Source organism: Cimex lectularius, unplaced genomic scaffold (assembly GCF_000648675.2).
Source record: "Cimex lectularius strain Harlan isolate CLEC.00 unplaced genomic scaffold, Clec_2.1 scaffold210, whole genome shotgun sequence".
NCBI classification, from domain to species: domain Eukaryota; kingdom Metazoa; phylum Arthropoda; class Insecta; order Hemiptera; family Cimicidae; genus Cimex; species Cimex lectularius.
In genome coordinates this window covers 621,383-639,183 of record NW_019392884.1, presented here as the reverse complement: position 1 = coordinate 639,183, position 17,801 = coordinate 621,383, and the positions used below count along the sequence as shown (strand labels likewise).

The 17,801-nt window shown below is 35.7% G+C and overlaps 1 protein-coding gene across 1 annotated transcript in view; it reads left to right on the top strand.

The window, feature by feature from the left end:
- LOC106674173 (protein pinocchio) overlaps nucleotides 1-17,801 on the top strand; it is a 203,987-nt gene that overhangs the window by 20,130 nt on the left and 166,056 nt on the right. The window contains exon 2 of the mRNA XM_014406742.2: nucleotides 8,857-8,979. Coding sequence (XP_014262228.1) covers nucleotides 8,865-8,979 — 115 coding nt within the window. The 5' untranslated portion in view covers nucleotides 8,857-8,864. The remainder of the gene's footprint in view (nucleotides 1-8,856; nucleotides 8,980-17,801) is intronic.

Here is a 17,801-nt window from a genome sequence, read left to right as displayed (position 1 = left end):
TAATAAGAGAAAACAAGTGTGTGGTGTGACCGTTACCTGATGATTATTTGGAGGTCGTGAGATGCGAGAGGTGTGACGTAGGCTTTAGACAAACAGTTTCTTTATCGTGCCAACGTTTCGAGCTTTATTGTGATCATCTTCAGCTAAATCAAATTTAGCTTTCCTTTCCCTAATTATCCCCGTCTATGCAATCCTGAAAAGATAATCAGGCCGAACCATTACCCATTTTTTCCTATTGTCGGCTCTGTGGGCTCCTTTCACCTCGAAGAAGCCGACTTCTCATATTTTAAAAAAAATCTTTCTATTCCTGACTTCCCTCACCACCCCTTCAAAATGCAACGTATATAAACATAAGAGTGAGGTGCGATGTGGTATGACGTAGGCTTTAGACACATTTTCTTTATCGTGCCACGTTTCGAGCTTTATTGAGACCATCTTCAGGGAAATCAAATTTACCGTTCCTTTCCCTATTTATTTCCGTCTATGCAATCCTGAAAAGATAATCAGGCTGAATCGTTACCCATTTTTTCCTATTGTCGGCTCTGTGGGCGCCTTTCACCTCAAAGAAGCCGACTTCTCATATTAAAAGTCTTTCGATTCCCGACTTCCCTCCCCACCCCTTCAAAATACAACGTTTATAAACATAAGAGTGAGATGCGATGTGGTGTGACGTAGGGTTTAGACAAACATTTTCTTTATCGTGCCCGCTTCGAGCTTTATTGAGATCTTCTTCAGGCAAATCAAATTTAGCTTTCCTTTCCCTATTTATCTCCCTCTATGCAATCCTGAAAAGATAATCAGGCTGAATCATTACCCGTTTTTCTATTGTCGGATCTGTGGGCTCCTTTCACCTCAAAGGAGCCGACTTCTCATATTAAAAAAAAAAAAAGCTTTAGATTCCCGACTTCCCTCCCCTCCCCTTCAAAATTCAACGTATATAAACACAAAACATTTCACTAGCACTCTCAACACGACAGATAAGAATGACACATCTACACGGAAAACAAGCACTGAGTGAGTACAAATACTTTGAATCTAAAATTTTCTAGCATTGTATAAATTCATTTTTTTCACATCCACAATTTAAACAATGTTTATAAATCCCAGGCTCTAAAGATGATCTCAATAAAGCTCGAAACGTGGCACGATAAAGAAAATGTTTTTCTAAAACCTACGTCACACCAGACAGCATCTCATGACCTCCAAATAATCAGAGATAACAAGTCTTCATCATCCTTCTTTTAAGAAATAGTAGGTCAGTGACTGTCGTTGCTGAAATTCTTGATAAGTAGGTTTTCTACTTTGAGCGGTTAGAAAATGATATGGGTGGCAGTTTCTTTCTCGTTATTGGATAACCTTCAAATGGGGTTGTCAATGAATATATTTATGTTTTGTAGGTGTTTTTTCAGGTGGCAGTGACCTGAAGTTCTTTTAAACCCCTGTCTTTTACCCTGGTTAACTGTGGCAATGCGCTTGTCAGTTTTGGTGGAGGTTCTTTAATCGTAAATGTACTTAGGCACTTCTGGAAATAGTCCTCTTCCTAAGTTAGATATTACCTCCAGTACCTATAACAGGTTGTGGGTACGATCATGCCACTTTTCCTCTGGTAAGTTTGTCTGTTGTTCATCAACCATTATTCCTTCACAACCTCTGTTAACCCAGATGTCAAGTTGTTGTTTTGGATGTATTCACCGATTATTTTGGGTGTGATCTTTTTACGTACTTGGCGGTCTGAACTCACATTTTTTTGTCAGTGTAATTCACTTTAAGATTTTCTAAGGCCACAAGCATAGCTTGTATGCCATCTTGAAAGACTGACGAGTACTGCTCTTACTTTCTTCATTTGTTTTATTGTACACCATATTATTATAATGGCATTCGATTTCTTCAAAGTTCTGTTTGATGATAGGATGTTTCCTGCATCATATAGTCAGTCCTCATTTCTTGGGAAGTGCACCATAAAAATAGAAGTGGTAATCCAAAGGAGGTTGTATTCTGGATGAGAAAGTTCGAAGTCGTTTTTTAGATGGCCTGAAGCGAAATGTAAAAACCTATTTGTTGCAAGAATAAAATTTTTGCTGTTTAACACCTATTTCGATTCAACTTGTGCTTAATAGCATTCTGAATCAGAAAACAGTCCAAAGTGAATCAGCAAAATCCACCAAATAATATTACAAACCTTTCTAGGATATTGCAGTCAATTCAGTAATTAATTGTCTAAGCGTAAGATTTAAAAATGCAGGGTTTCACAATGCTCCAATTCAACTGTAAGTCGCGGATAAACTGTTTTCAAATTTGACATTAATTTCAAGGTTCAAGGTTCATTTCGCCTGTTTTGTTTCATTCCAAACCTGCTCGAAGCAGCGTGGGCTGACAAGGCATCGTCACCCTCTACATCTCATATTGAGAAATCAGTGGGTGTAACAATTTTTGCAATTTGTGTTTACCAAATTTCGGGCCTTTTGCCTAGTTTTCGATAGGGAAGATACTGACTGGACAACGTCAGCAGCTTTAACATCAATCGCATCTTAATCAGCCTGCCGTCAAAGTTCACCGGAGACAGGGTAAATTACGACCTTTTTTATTTTTTCACTGTCTCGTGTCTAATCCAGATTTCCAGATTATTATAACCCTGCTCGAAGCAAAGTGGACTGAAATCGCCACCCTTTACATAGCACATAGTGGATGTAATAATTCTCCCAAAATCGAACAAATTTTGTGACTTACATTGCTTAATTTTAAGACTTGGAATTTCTTCTCTAAAAGAATGAAGAAGACTAAATAATTTACTATTATTTATGGTTGTTAAATAATGTGGAATGTGAAATCACTGACAAACAAATAATTATTTGCTCTTAATTGAATATGAGAATAATATAGTAGTATATTAATATAAAAGAATCGGAACTCCATAAATACATAAATTTCAATAATACTTCCTTACCTAGTAGAAGTCGTAAATAAAATGTAATAGGAGAAAAACATGTTTTCCCATGAGTTAACGAGGGAAATCCCATTTACCAGCAGGAAGCGACTCATAAATAAAATAAAATGTGAAAAATTGTTTTTCTTCAAAAGTAATCGTGGGTTTTTTTCCCCTCCGTCGATGTCCTTTAATATAATGACATAAAACGGTAAATCTACAAACATAGGTTTACATGAGGGTTCGATGCTGTTGAACCATGTTGAACACTGCAGTAGTTACAGTCAGGGATAATTGAAATAAATTGAATTTATTCAAAATTGATACAAAATCCTTTTATGTAAGGTTTTGGTTGAAATGAAAAAGACAGTGTCACGAGCGGGATTCGAACCCACGACCTTCGGCTACTCACCACCCAAGTGGTTAGAATAGCAGCGTATTTAGCCGAAGGTCGTGGGTTCGAATCCCGCTCGTGGCACTGACTTTTTCATTTTTCAACCGAAATCTTAAATAAAAAGATTAATTAATTGAAAGAAGTTATTTGGTTAATAGACCACTAAATATGATGGATTGATACAAATGTTTTCTACAGTTGAAGGAAACTAAAAAAAATTACATTTATAAAAAATATAATATAACATAATGAGTATAATAAATATAGTATAATATATTAAATAAGGGCTCAGCGAGTAAAATCTTATTTGTGAAAACCGGAAAGGAGTCAAAGAAAGGGTCCGTGACATAAATTTATTAAATTGCCGAGAAAGACACGATACAGGCCTATAATTCGTCCGATGTTGGGGCCCATAATCGACAAGATAGACAAGATTTCCTAGGAAACATTCCTATTTTTCAGTATCTTCCAAAGAACAAGGCCGAAGCCAAAATTCTTCTGTCTTCCAAAGAGTCCAGTCTGACCAATTTTGTCAGTATAAGGGAGCGCACTGTTGGTCATGTATATTTCATGGTCCATTGGCTTTGAGACTTTTGTAGCAGTAATAAGACCAAAAATAAACTATGAATCACTAATCTGGCGTAAAAAATCTCGACAAAAACAAAGTCAGACATTAGGTAGCATACAAACCTATGTACCATAAGGACAGAGAAAACAATCCCCTCAATTGCACTAGAAACTGCTAAACATACCTCCATTGGATTACATTTATACAAGGAGAAGCTAGTAAATGCTCATTTAGGCTCCAAGAACAATCAAACTGGACGAGAACTAACGATTCGGGTACACAAAAATATTCAGTCAAAGAAACCCATTCTTAAAAATAGGTGAAAAACCTATTCTGAAAAAGCATTCTGTAAAGCTCTACAGACTACAAGGGAGTAGAAGAATTCAGGTGAACATCAGGTACCACGATGGCTCTAAAACACATGAGGTATCAGGTGTTTTTTGTACAAGCTCAAAACCATAAACTAATTATGGAAGTTCACCTCGATTTTTCAACCTATCAAAAGTTGTGCCCTAGAAAAACTTATAAGCAGTTAAGCTGACAAAGTAATCCTCATAAGTTTGGATAGCCAAGCATCTATTAAAGCATTAGCATGTAAAAAATTGCACAGTGAATGCATCCAAAATTTTCAAAACCTGTGGAAACACTGTAACCTGGTATCTTGGGCAGCAGGGCACAAAGGAATTTCGGGTAAGGAAAAGGCAGACACGCTGAGCAGAGGAGGATCTGCAAGCCATGAACCTTTTCCTACGATAAAAAAAATCCACACAGAATCCTCCATCAGTGAATGGGTCCAAAAAAAAGACAAGGAGAATTGGATAAGTTGTAGGAGCGCATGCTAACACAAGATTGGCAAACCAACTCCTACTATCTTTAGATTAATATATTTTTATGTAAGTTTTTTGTTTGAAATGAAAAAGCTGGTCCAGGAGCGGGATTCGAACCACGACTTTCGGTTAAATACGCCGCTGCTCGACCACTTGACTATCGTGACTTCGATCCACTCGGACACCAACTTGCCATCTCATTTTCCCTCCTTTTTGCCATTTTTCAAATGTCGTGTAATCTGTTTGATTCTCGGCGACAAATGAAAGTGAAGTCACGACAGCTTAAGTGGCTAGAGCATCCTGTTTTAAGCTGAAGGTCGTGGGTTCGAATCCCGCCCATGACACTGATTTTTTCATCTCAACCAATACCTCACGTAAAGATTAATCATAACAATGTTTAAATCATTACTATCTGATACTAAATTAAACAGTTTGTTGAAATGCGTGTTGCATTTATTACAACTGGATAGATGTACATACCGAAATTTGTTTTAACATTTAACATATCTATGTTTTTAATTTTACAAAAAGAAATATACCTTACTGCCACACTTCTCACATTGATGCCATACAGACAGCCTCCGGATGCTCATCCAAATTTCGCTACTTTTGTTGCCGGATAATATTGGGTTGTCCGGAAAATAATGCAGGATTTTGGTATTAAACAAAAAAAAAGAAACTAGTTACTTTAAAGCAATGTTCTTTAATCAAAATAANTGACATTCATACAAATGAGTAATCCTGTAAACGTAAACAGAATATTTTATATAGATTTTTTTTAATGAAAACTTAAAATCCTGCATTATTTTCCGGACAACCCAATAGCTGGAAATCTTGAAAGGTTGATGAATATTCCTCTTGATCCTTAGCCTCTGAAGGTCTCAAAGAGGAGAATAATATCGAAGTTTTTGAGGTAGTTAAAAAAATTCTGTTCATTTCTTTTATTCATCGCCAGTGACGTATTTAAGCACTATATAAGTCTTCCTCCCCCCGATCACCGATAAATTACGACACTAATGAGCGCACTAAATTATATTTATTACTGTATAAAATTGTAAAATTAATAGATGGTCTCATTTGGCCAGTTTAGTATTTAGGTTAAGCCTTTTACGCCTTTTCTCCAAATCCCGAATTTTTTTTCGAAAATAAAATATTAGACTTTTTTTAAACACGAAGCCATAGAAGTTCAGTAGCTCATATATTTCATTCTTGATGTTGTTTAAATATAAATGTCTGTTGTCGAGATCTTCACCTTGGCCTTGTTGGTTTTTCGATTTTTTTGAAAATTTCATTCAATTTTATATACTCATTTCTATGTTCGTCTAAGAATGGTCGGTCGATTGACGTTATTTGATCAGACTTGATGTCTGCTCGTTTAACGACCTCTTGTTTTTAAGGATTAAGGGCCGGGCGGGGGGAGAGAGAGGCGACAATTAATGGCCCTTTTCAACCGTTTCCAGTCGTGTAGAATTTACGGCCGGAGACGCCTTGAAAACCTACAGATGAGAAAAGCGACAAATTGAACTAGAAACGCGAAATTGATATTGCAAACAGATGTTCGGCACTCGTTAAAAAGTCCGAACGTCACTTCTGCTGACGTGTGAAGTGCTAATACGAGAGAATACGAATTTATAAATCCTCTTTAGACATTGACATTTATTCTCTATTTTATATTACAAAGAAATAAAAAATTAATATTTTCAAAATGTATTCTACTTAGTACGAAATAATAGTACACTTAACCTTTTTAAACACACATTTGTGTTAAATTGTTTTAATTTTAATTACAGTTTAGAATCAGTCGTTAAGTCCCGAGGTGTTAAAGTTTTAAACACCTGGTACATCAAAAGTTTTCGTGGGTCGATATTTTACAGATTACCAAATACTAAACTTGTTTTTTCCCCATAATTGCTTCTGAGGAGCTCTAAGCATATGTCCTGCAAATAGCAAATGGACCACTGGCTTAATGAAAGCAAAAGCACCCATGTATCATTCACCATTCGAAGCAAAATCCCTCATACGATATTTCGCAATAATAATCCCATCCCAAAAAAGACATTCCGTATAGACCCAAGACTCACCTGGAACCATGGTATGGTAAAAAGGATACTAGGAAGCGGGGTTTGCGCTCCCCAGGCACTGTAGCCTTTTGGCTTATTGTACCTTCCTAGTTCATTAGTTCAGTAGAGTCAATCCTTCTCCTTAGAAGTATCAGGTCATTGACTGTCGCTGCTGCAATTTGATTCCCTAAGTTTTTTCGATTTGTTCGGTTAAATCTCCATTGAGCAGTTGCTTCGCATTCAAAGTTGATATGGGTGGTTGTTTCCTCCTCCTCATTATATCATCTGCATATGGGATCATCGTTGTATATATCCTTGTGTAGATTTTTCCTCAGAAGCCAGTGACTGGTTAGTAGTCCTACCACTCTTCTGAGTTTACAGCAGTGCAGCAATGCTTTTGCCAGCCTTGATGAGGGATGTTTCATCATAAGACATTAACATTAATCATGTCTATGGCTAGAGTTTATTCACTTCTCCTTTTGTTTTGTTTTGATCCATTCTGAGATCGAGGATTCTATATTTGTTTTTGTTATCCTAAGTGTTCCGGGCCTATGTATGGTCTTGCAAATCCTCCTCTGGCCAGTGTGTCTGCTTTCTCGTTACCAAAAAAATTCTCTGTGCCCTGGCTCAGGTTGTTGTGTTTCCCCAGGTTTTGGAGATTTTGGATGCACTCACTGACTAATTTTGAAGTGATTCTTTCACACTATACAGAGTTTTGTCATGTAAATCTACCATTTCAACGATTCAATTGACAATACACCATACTACCACGTACAATACTGGACGTACCGATTAGAACTGGAGCACTACTCCTTCCAACATCTAAACAATCCTTCCAATCCAAAGTCCTCAGAATCATAGTCAATGCTCCTTACTATATCTCCAACAACCTTCGCAATGACCTCAAAATACCTCTCGGGAAAAAAATAATCCCCGAAACATTTTCTACTTTCTACAATAAACTCTCCTCTCACCCTAATCGAGTTTTCCAGTCGTTAACCAAAATAAACCACCCTTAGTCCCACCTGACGACTAATGAGGGAGATAGCCTCGCAACATACCAAACGAGGATTAGTCCTCGCATGTAATTGGGATAACAACAGTGAACTCGTACACCAAATTTGATCCATGTCATTTGTAAATTCAACCCATAACATAATGTACATAAAGTTACAGATTGTAATAAATATATCTTTTTTTTTCAAAGTTCCCTTTATTAAATTTGTACCTTTTTTTGAAGAAATATTTGTACAAAAATCAGATGCCATATATTTGCGTGTGTCCAAGGATCGAGCTTTGAAGAAGGCCATGGACTTTTATAAAGAGAACATTTTCATTTTTAGTTATTAATTTGGGAATCATCATGCATGCAATTGAACCTATTGTGCTCAACGAGGTGAGTAAACCGAAAATTTCTTCGTGACGGACGATGGGTTTTCAGCCGTCCTAGTATTATCGTAAAAGGCTGGGCTAAATGACCTAAGAAGACTAATTGGCCTATAGCTTGAAGGCAATTCATGTGGCCTGTCTGGTTTTTTTTAAATAGAGATGACCTTTGAAAAGTTACAGCTGGGTTAGTAGGCGACAAGAGATACGGCATTGAAACGATAAACCTAGATGATCGAGATCCATTTTTGGAAGGTGTAAAGATTCGGTTTATGACTGTGAGTTTTGATGACATACTGTTAAGAAATAACCTGGAAGCAGCGTTTGACAAATTTATCTAGATAACTTAATAAGGAAAAGGATAACGTTAGTCCTTGGGTTGATGGTGGTCCAGATTCAAAATCAACCATTACAAGACGGCATTATCTGAAACTCTATTTTTGAGTCTATCATTGTGATAGACTTAACAAGTATACGTTGTTGTAAACATTGCTTTAATGTTAGTCAAAATATCACAATTTCTTTTTTGGTTAATACTATGAGCAATACTTAGTTTGTTATGTATGTTTTCTTTCCTCAGTCTTAATTTTTCTAATATTACTACGATTATTATTTCGATGTTCTTGTAGTTGCATAATAATAATATGAACCTGACTTTTTTTTATTATAAATTCTTTAAATATATATATTTGTTTCAGGATAGAAGATGTCGTCTTACACGGATTACGAGGAGTGTTTCGCTTTTGATAGGGATGATCCTGACTTCGACAATAACAACGTGTGCAACATCAACATCAATATATCTACGCCTCTTAATAACGGTGAGTACTCCTCAATGTTCTTAAGACAGGATAAACTTGTTCGATGATTCGTGTTTAATCCAAATCAGAGTAAAGACATTTAAAAAAGTTAATCAAATAGTTCTCTGAATAAAGTTAAGACTTCAAATTGTTAAAGCACACAGATAAAATATGAAAATTACAGTTAAAGTTACTGATACTTGATTAATTAGGACTCACTAAGTTTTACGTTCCGGAAGGTCGTTAGTGCTTTGAAATCCTCTCAAAACAGTTTGGTGGTTGCTCCCCTGAATCAGAGAAATCGAATGTCACGGCTGACATCCTATAGAATGTAATTAATTAAACCAAATAGTTCTAAATCACAGCAACACAGTATCGAAGAAAGTCTCTAGAATCCGCCATGATATTGCAACATTATAATCCATTACAATAACCAGAGGATGATTAAAAAATACGACCGTTTTAAGTACTGGAAAATATTAATGGCCCATTTTTCGTTATAACGACGTTTCATTATAATTCACTCATATATTTGTAATAGTTTGGTGGCAATAACTAAGATTTCCTTTATCAGTCTATGGACACCTAGTGTTCCTCAGGGTTTAATTCTGGGTCCTACACCATTTCTAATATTCAGCTTGTTTCAAAATGGCTGACACTGTGTTCGGGTCCATTTTTTGTTATTACGACGTTACATTCACTCATATCATATATTTGTAATAGTTTGGTGGCAATAACTAAGATTTCCTTTATCGGTCTATGGACACCTAGAGTTCCTCAGGGTTTAATACTTGGTCCTACACTATTTCTAATATTCAGCTTGTTTCAAAATGGCTGACACTGTGTTCGGGTCCATTTTTCGCTATTACGACGTTACATTCCCTCATATCATATATTTGTAATACATAGTTTGGTGGCAATAACTAAGATTTCCTTTATCGGTCTATGGACAACTAGAGTTCCTCAGGGTTTAATTCTCGGTCCTACACTATTTCTAATATACAGCTTGTTTCAAAATGGCTGACACTGTGTTCGGGTCCATTTATCGTTATTACGGACTTTACATTATAATTCACTCATATCATACATTTGTAATAGTTTGGTGGCAAAAACTAGGATTTCCTTTATCGGTCTATGGACAACTAGAGTTCCTCAGGGTATAATACTTGGTCCTACTCTATTTCTAATATATAGCTTGTTTTAAAATGGCTGACACGCTGTTCTGGCCGAAATTCGATTCAAAAGGTGGGGTTGAGATTGGAAGTTAGTGTTCGAGTGGATCGAAGTCACGATAGCTCAAGTGGTAGAGCAGCGGCGTATCTAGCCGAAGGTCGTGGGTTCGAATCCCGCTCGTGACACTGACTTTTTTATCTCAACTAAAAACCTTAAGCGGACCACGAAAACTAGTGAATATAAAAAATATAGACCTTCATTAAACAATTGATTTTATTTATTTTTCTGTACTTCTTTCTATATTCTGAAAAAAGTGGTCCAAACATGAAGTTTTGCAATCCGGTTCGATTTTACAAGAGCAGTCGTTCTGGTTCAATAATAAAACCATTTTTATCCCTAATATACTCATCTACGACATAACTTTCGTTCTATTTGCATTTGGAAGATCTAATTTTTAATGTATTTTTATAAAACATGTTTGGAATGAAGGTAGAAAACTTCTGCTTGCCTTAGAAACGTCGTTCGTTCGACCTTATTAAAGTAACCAATACGAGTTTTTTGCTCAGTATTAATGAGGAAGAATAAGGATATTACAGCAGGGTTTTTCAGTATGGTTTTCGATTATTTTGGACTGCCTAAACTCACTGTTCTTTCAATGATCGGATCAAAGTACTGGTCCTGCTTGTTACTATTGTCCGCAGGTTATGGTCAACTGGAAAGTTAGCTAAGGAAAACTAGGGGAAACGTTTTTCTTAGGCTTCAAAAGCGTTTTTCGAGGACAGCTATTACCCTGGTGTACCACTTTCCTCGGAATGACACTCAATAGAAAGTTCACTGTGAAAGACTTCAAGATGAATTACATGACAAATTTCTTTGCGGGTATACTATAAACATGTCTATCTCCAGGAAATATCATTTTATCTAATAAATAAACGACAAAAAAGTATTTCGGCCATGATTGAATTGAGGTCTGTTGAGGTTGTCGTGTCCCTTTATTACGGACTTTTCTTAAACACCTGCTTCAAAGGACGGAGGGTGTTAACGCCCCACTCAGTGGGATGAGCTGTTCACAGAGGTTCTCATCATCGACCTACATCCGCCCCGACCTCCATTTCATTGACTCCGGCCAAAAACTCCCCCGCATCGTACAAGTAAGGTTTAGACCAAGAAATAGTAAGGAATCAGTTTGACGATGGAGTTTTTTTTTCTGTGAAAGATCCTGATGAATGCGATCGTTCACAATTACAGGATAATAAAGGAAATCGATTTTTTTTAAAACTTCGTCCTTACTTCGAATAATAAATAAACAGTTGAGTTGTCTCTTTTATTAGTCTCGGCTACTTAACAAATGAAACTAATGAAATTAGCCTTGCAGAAAAGTTTGTAGAAAATTTATCCTCCCTGTTTAAAACAATTCGAACAATCATATAAAATTAGGCTAACCAGCCTTCTAAACAATTTGCTACCCAGTGTTCTGAAAAAGCTGAAAACAATATATTTTTGAATATAAATGGAAATCAAAATGAAAACTTGAACCTAATCAGATTCGATATATATAGTCTTATATGTATATCTTTTTCATGTTCTAGACAGCTCCAGCACATACTTTTTAAAAATTATTTCTATTCATGTATACTTAGTGGTCTAATTGACCAAATTACTTCTTTCAATTAATTATTCTTTTTTTTTACGTAAGGTCTTGGTTTAAATGAAAAAGTTTGTGTCACGAGCGGGATTCGAACCCACGACCTTCGGCTCAATACGCCGCTGGTCTAACCACTTGAAAATATGTCAAAACAAAAAAAAGAGAAAGGTTATAGGTTGTGTTCCTGTCCTGGGGGAGTGGATCGATGTCACGATAACTCAAGTGGTTAGAGCAGCGGCGTATTGAACCGAAGGTCGTGGGTTCGAATCTCGCTCGTGACACTAACTTTTTCATTTCAACCAAAACCTTACATAAAAAGATTTTTAATTGAAAACACTATATTTATAATTGATTATTATATAAAAAGCAAAGACTTATTGTCATGTTGAATCGGCATTGGGTCACTTATTGAATCCGTCTTCATCGCGAGTTTTTTGAATTGAAAAAAAGTACAATTTAACCGAGGGAAAACGTAATTAGTAAAGCCCTATCAATAATATAATTACCCTATTACTGAGAGTGTTGGGACTGAAATGAAATTAGTTGGTTAGATTAATTAGTTCCCGAATGTATCGATAGTGTTAAAAATAAATAAATTTCATCATAAATTTAATTTGAATTTACTGGTTATCACCCCTATGACCTAAACACTGTTTCACAATGAATTAAATTATTAGATTTTAACGAGAATATAAAAAATATGAGATATTCAGGGAAATTTTGTAATGTGTTTAGTGTGTTAAATTCGAAATGCTTTGGGACACAGACTCGACAATAGCACGTTGGATCTGCTAAACGTTGAGCCATTGTTAAGGAGTGCTAGATTGGAATAAAAAATGCTAAAATTCACTTTTTGATGAGTCAGTTAAAAATTAGTCAAAATTCGATTGAATTCATTATTAGACTTGTTCAAACATTTCAAATCGCAAAGGAATTTTTCTTTCTACCAGAGAAAGTAGAAATTGTTCTTAAAGTTATTATCATTGCCAACATTATCTAATATTCTTTTTATGTAAGGTCTTGGTTTAAATGAAAAAGTTTGTGTCACGAGCGGGATTCGAACCCACGACCTTGGGTTATTATTTTTATTATTCTTAGCACAATTGTTAACAAGGGCCAGATTAGAATAACAAGGGCTAAAATTGACTTTTTGATATGAGTCATTTAAAAATTAGTCAAAATTCGATTGAATTCATTATTAGACCTGTTCAAACATTTCAAATCGCAAAGGAATTTTTCTTTCTCCCAGAGAAAGTAGTAATTTGTCTTTAAAGTTATTATCATTGCCAACATTATCTAATATTCTTTTTATGTAAGGTCTTGGTTGAGATTAAAAAGTTAGTGTTACGAGCAGGATTCGAACCCACGACCTTCGGCTTCGAATCTCGCCCGTGACACTAACTTTTTCTTCTTACCTTACATAAAAAGAACAATTAATTGAAAGAAGCAATTTGGCCAATTAGGCCACTAAATATAAATGAGTGATCAAATATATTAGAGTAGAATGAATTGTGATTTTATTATTTTTATAACAGCATTGTGACAAAGTTTAAAAAGTAAATGGGAATAAAAATGACCTAATTATACCGAGAAGAAAATCCGAGGGAACAAAATTGTCTTTTTGGACTATGCATGTATTTATTACTTATTTCTTTTATTAACTTTTGATCATGGTCATAAAGGAGATAAAAACACCATTTTTAGTATTCAAATTCTTTCTTTTTGTCTCAATTCACCCGGAAATAATTTTATATTTTCAAAATAAAACATTTTATCCATCGTTTAACTGGAAAATTGATACACAGCCGTTCAATATTTTGTGTGTAAAATCGCAAAATGGAATTTGTTTTGAACGAAGAAAGTAATTTTATTCGCAAAATTTTAATTCATCGTAAAATCTAGTAGAAGGAAGTTGGATAAAATCTTGTTTTCCTCTCTTCTTTCTGCCTTCGATCAAAAGTTTCAATTGAGAAAAAAATTGAAAAAGAAAGCACAATCAAAGCTATAAATGTCTCAGAAAAAAATAACTAGAAACATACTAAATAGATACGCCCATAAAAAGTGGGAAATAGACAGCATCTTTTATAAAACGAATGAAAACTGCAATAAGAATGTTTGGATCTTGCAAACAAGAAAATAGGTCACTTGAAATTCATATTCTTGATAGACCGATAAACAATAATTATGATTTATTAGGATCCCTTGTTTCACCAGGAAATATGATTTATTCAGACAGTTTGTCCTTATTCTTGCCTTAGAAAGCATAGATTTAATTCTTTTGTGTATTTTTTAGTACATAAGGAGAAAAAGATTGTATAATTTCAAAATTGGAACGAACGATAGTACAGGTAATATATTTTGGTGTCAAATCGCCAGAAAAATATTGTTTAGAAACCCTTATATAACCAATTTTGTGTTTTTTTGTTAATCTAGCCTTGTCTTTGTTTCCTTTGTTTGAGATTTATTTGATCGCGTTTGTAGCTTCTTTAGAAACGATCTCTGCTGGACAGTTCGATAACTGTTTGAAAATTTGTTTCAAGGTGGGCGAGTAAATTTGAGCAAAATGAAACTTTCCCGCAGTGCTCCATTAGAGTTGGCTTCACTAAGTGCTCCTGATAAATGAATGAGACATCTCTGGGCAAAGTTTGGAAAACGTTTTACTTCCCTGTTTTCCCTGTAAATACCATGCCCGGAAAAGCCATTGTTTCACTATGCTCGGACGGTTTTTACTATCGGGATAAAAAGTCGATAAAAATTCATGTCAACCGCCTTTAGAGACATTGTAGCCACAGTTTTATTTATTTATTTTAAAGCCTGGACACAATTTTAATGAAAACCTGTAGATATAGGCTTTTCTATATTGTTATTTGGGTTTAATATAGCTAGATTTTATTTAAAGCTTTCCGTCCTTTGTTTAATAAAATTTTATGATATTGCTATCATGCTATTTCATAAATTAATAAAACATAATACCTAGCTAAAGAGTAACACCTCACGATAGTCAGTGTGTAGGCAAAATATAGTTTGAGGCATAATTATTTAGTCCAAATTAATATAGTAATTATTAAGAGCATTAATTAATCATTGAGACCAGGTAGTCCTGACTGTTCGTAAATTAATTGTACCTTGAGATCTTTTGCATTTCAATCTACTTTCGGGTCGTGAAGACCCTGGATTATTTGGTTTTGGGATGGTATCATTGGTTTGTTTTATCGGTTTGGGCGGCGTCAGCTTCTTTGATGTCAGAGATGTTCATATCAGCATGCAAAGTTATGTCGCTCACATACCACATCCTGTGATAATTATAAGTTCCCTTTCTGCCAGACTCTGCCGCCGGTATGATGAGAGATATTACGAATGATGACCGGGTATATCTAAAATAATAATAAAATAAATATTAATACATGCAATCAAATAAGGAGCCGGATTATCTAGATATTCCGGTGTGTTTTTTAAAGAAAATTGTCTGATTAGTTAACAATTGGTTGGTTTCTCTGCTTTTTGTGCTAAAATATCTTACTAATCTTGGAGTGAGGATTAGCAAGACTGTTAACGAGGTGAGAAAAAGACAAAAGGAAAATTGGATAACCCTATCAGGTGATGCTAAAAAGCCTTCACTAAGACTGGCAAACTCTATGAATGTAATTTATTAGCGTAAAAGGAAGGGGTTGCTTATAATCCCGCCCCGAGGAATATCGAGTACTCTGGAGAAGTGAATGTGACCAGACTTCTATGTTTCTATTGAGTGTTGTGTTTGTGTTAATTTATTGAAATGAATGTATTGGGTTGTCCGGAAAATAATGCAGGATTTTAAGTTTTCATTAAAAAAAATCTATATAAAATATTCTGTTTACGTTTACAGGATTACTCATTTGTATGAATGTCAACACTTATTAATCCTCTTCCAAATGATATTGTTTGTTTACCTCTGTAGCATTCCGCTACTTGGAAATAATTCAGTCATCCTTATAATGTCAAAGCGAGAATTTCGTACGATTTTCTTTTACGAGTTTAAACTCGGCCGAAGCGGAGCCCAAACGGCTAGAAACATTAACCAAGTCTGGGGCGAGGGTTGTGTTAATGAGTGCACTGTGCAAAGGTGGTTTAAAAAATTTCGGGAGGGAGATTTCAGCCTTGAAGATGAAGAAGGTCGTGGAAGGCCTTCCTCTCTTAATGATGATGTTCTGCGATCAGTGGTGGAAGAAAACCCCAAAACAACTGTTCGAGAACTTGCAGAGCAACTCAAAGTCAGTAAAACGACCGTCGCTGACCACCTCAAGGCGATTGGAAAAGTGAAAAAACTCGAAAATTGGGTTCCACACTCATTAAACGATCGCCAAAAAAATCAGCGCTTTGATGTTTGTGCATCACTTCTTTGTCGAAACAAAAATGACCCATTTCTGGCCAGAATTGTTACATGTGACGAAAAGTGGATTCTCTACGATAACACTAGACGTTCTGGACAGTGGCTCGACAAAGGAGAAGCTCCAATACATTTTCCAAAGCCCCCAACTCATCAAAAAAAGGTAATGGTTACGGTATGGTGGGCTTCATTTGGTTTAATACACTACAGCTTCTTAAATCCTGGCGAAACCATCAATGCTGAATCATACTGTAACCAAATTAATACCATGCATCAGAAATTGGCAGTAATGAAGCCCTCTTTGGTCAATCGGAAAGGGCCCATTTTGTTGCATGACAACGCTCGACCACATGTGTCACGTGTAACGTCACAAAAATTATTGGAGCTTGGCTATGAAACTTTGCCTCACCCACCCTACTCTCCGGACCTCTCGCCTACTGACTACCATTTTTTTAGACACCTGGACCACTACTTACAACACATAATATTCAAAAATCAAACGGAACTGGAAAATGCGTTTATTGACTTTATCAATTCTAAAAATTCTGAATTCTACTCAGACGGAATTAATAAGTTACCAACACGTTGGGAGAAATGTATTGAGAGTATGGGAAATTATTTTGATTAAAGAACATTGCTTTAAAGTAACTAGTTTCTTTTTTTTTGTTTAATACCAAAATCCTGCATTATTTTCCGGACAACCCAATAATTTATTAACGTGAAAGGAAGGGGTTGCTTATAACCCCGCCCCGAGGAAAATGAGTACTCTTGGGTGACTGTATGACGTCTGGGGACTAAAAGTAATTTATTAGCGTGAAAGGAAGGGGTTGCTTATAACCCCGCCCCGAGGAGTATCGAATACTTTGGAGAAGTGAATATGACCAGACATCTATGTTTGTGGTGATGTATATATATAGACTGGCAAACTCATTGGTACGATTAGAAAGGGGTAAATCATAGGAGTGATAGGACTATGTACCGGTCACTGGCATCTGTTAAATCACGTAAACAATAAGGACATATTCAGTGATGACCTCATTTGTAGGTTATGAAATGAGGAGGAAGAACCGCTCAATGGAGGCATGACCTGGGACGCAAAGAAAACCCAGGGAAAGGAACTGTAGAGACCACAGTCAATGACCTGGTATTTCTAAGGAGAAGATTTCCGTGTCGATTGCTCTGAACAAGGAAAGTACAGCCAAAAGGCTACAATGTTCGGGGAATAAAAACTCCCATTTACTGTCGCTCGTCGCATTATCACTTGCTCATCACACTGCAGATCCCATGAGTAAATTTTACAGTTTATTGAGGTAGGTCGTGGACATTAACGAGGTAGAAAAACCGGACTTAGCAAACTTCCATGAAGAACTACAGAAAGTATTCGTTTATTTCTATTTCACCATCAGGTCCGTTTAAACACGAATGGATTAAAAAACAAAATTTATGTTTTTTAAGGTTACAAATCTCATTTGCCATCCGCACTTCAAAATAAAATTGTCTCGCTCTCACGGTGATTTATTATTTCGTAAATGAAGATAGTCTAAAAAATCCTAAATATTGTTTGGAGGAATTGATTTGATCGTAAGTCGAAGTTTGCTACCAATGAGTTTGAAACTTCTTGATTGCCTTTTTTATTCAAAGAATTCTAATGTAACCAATGGA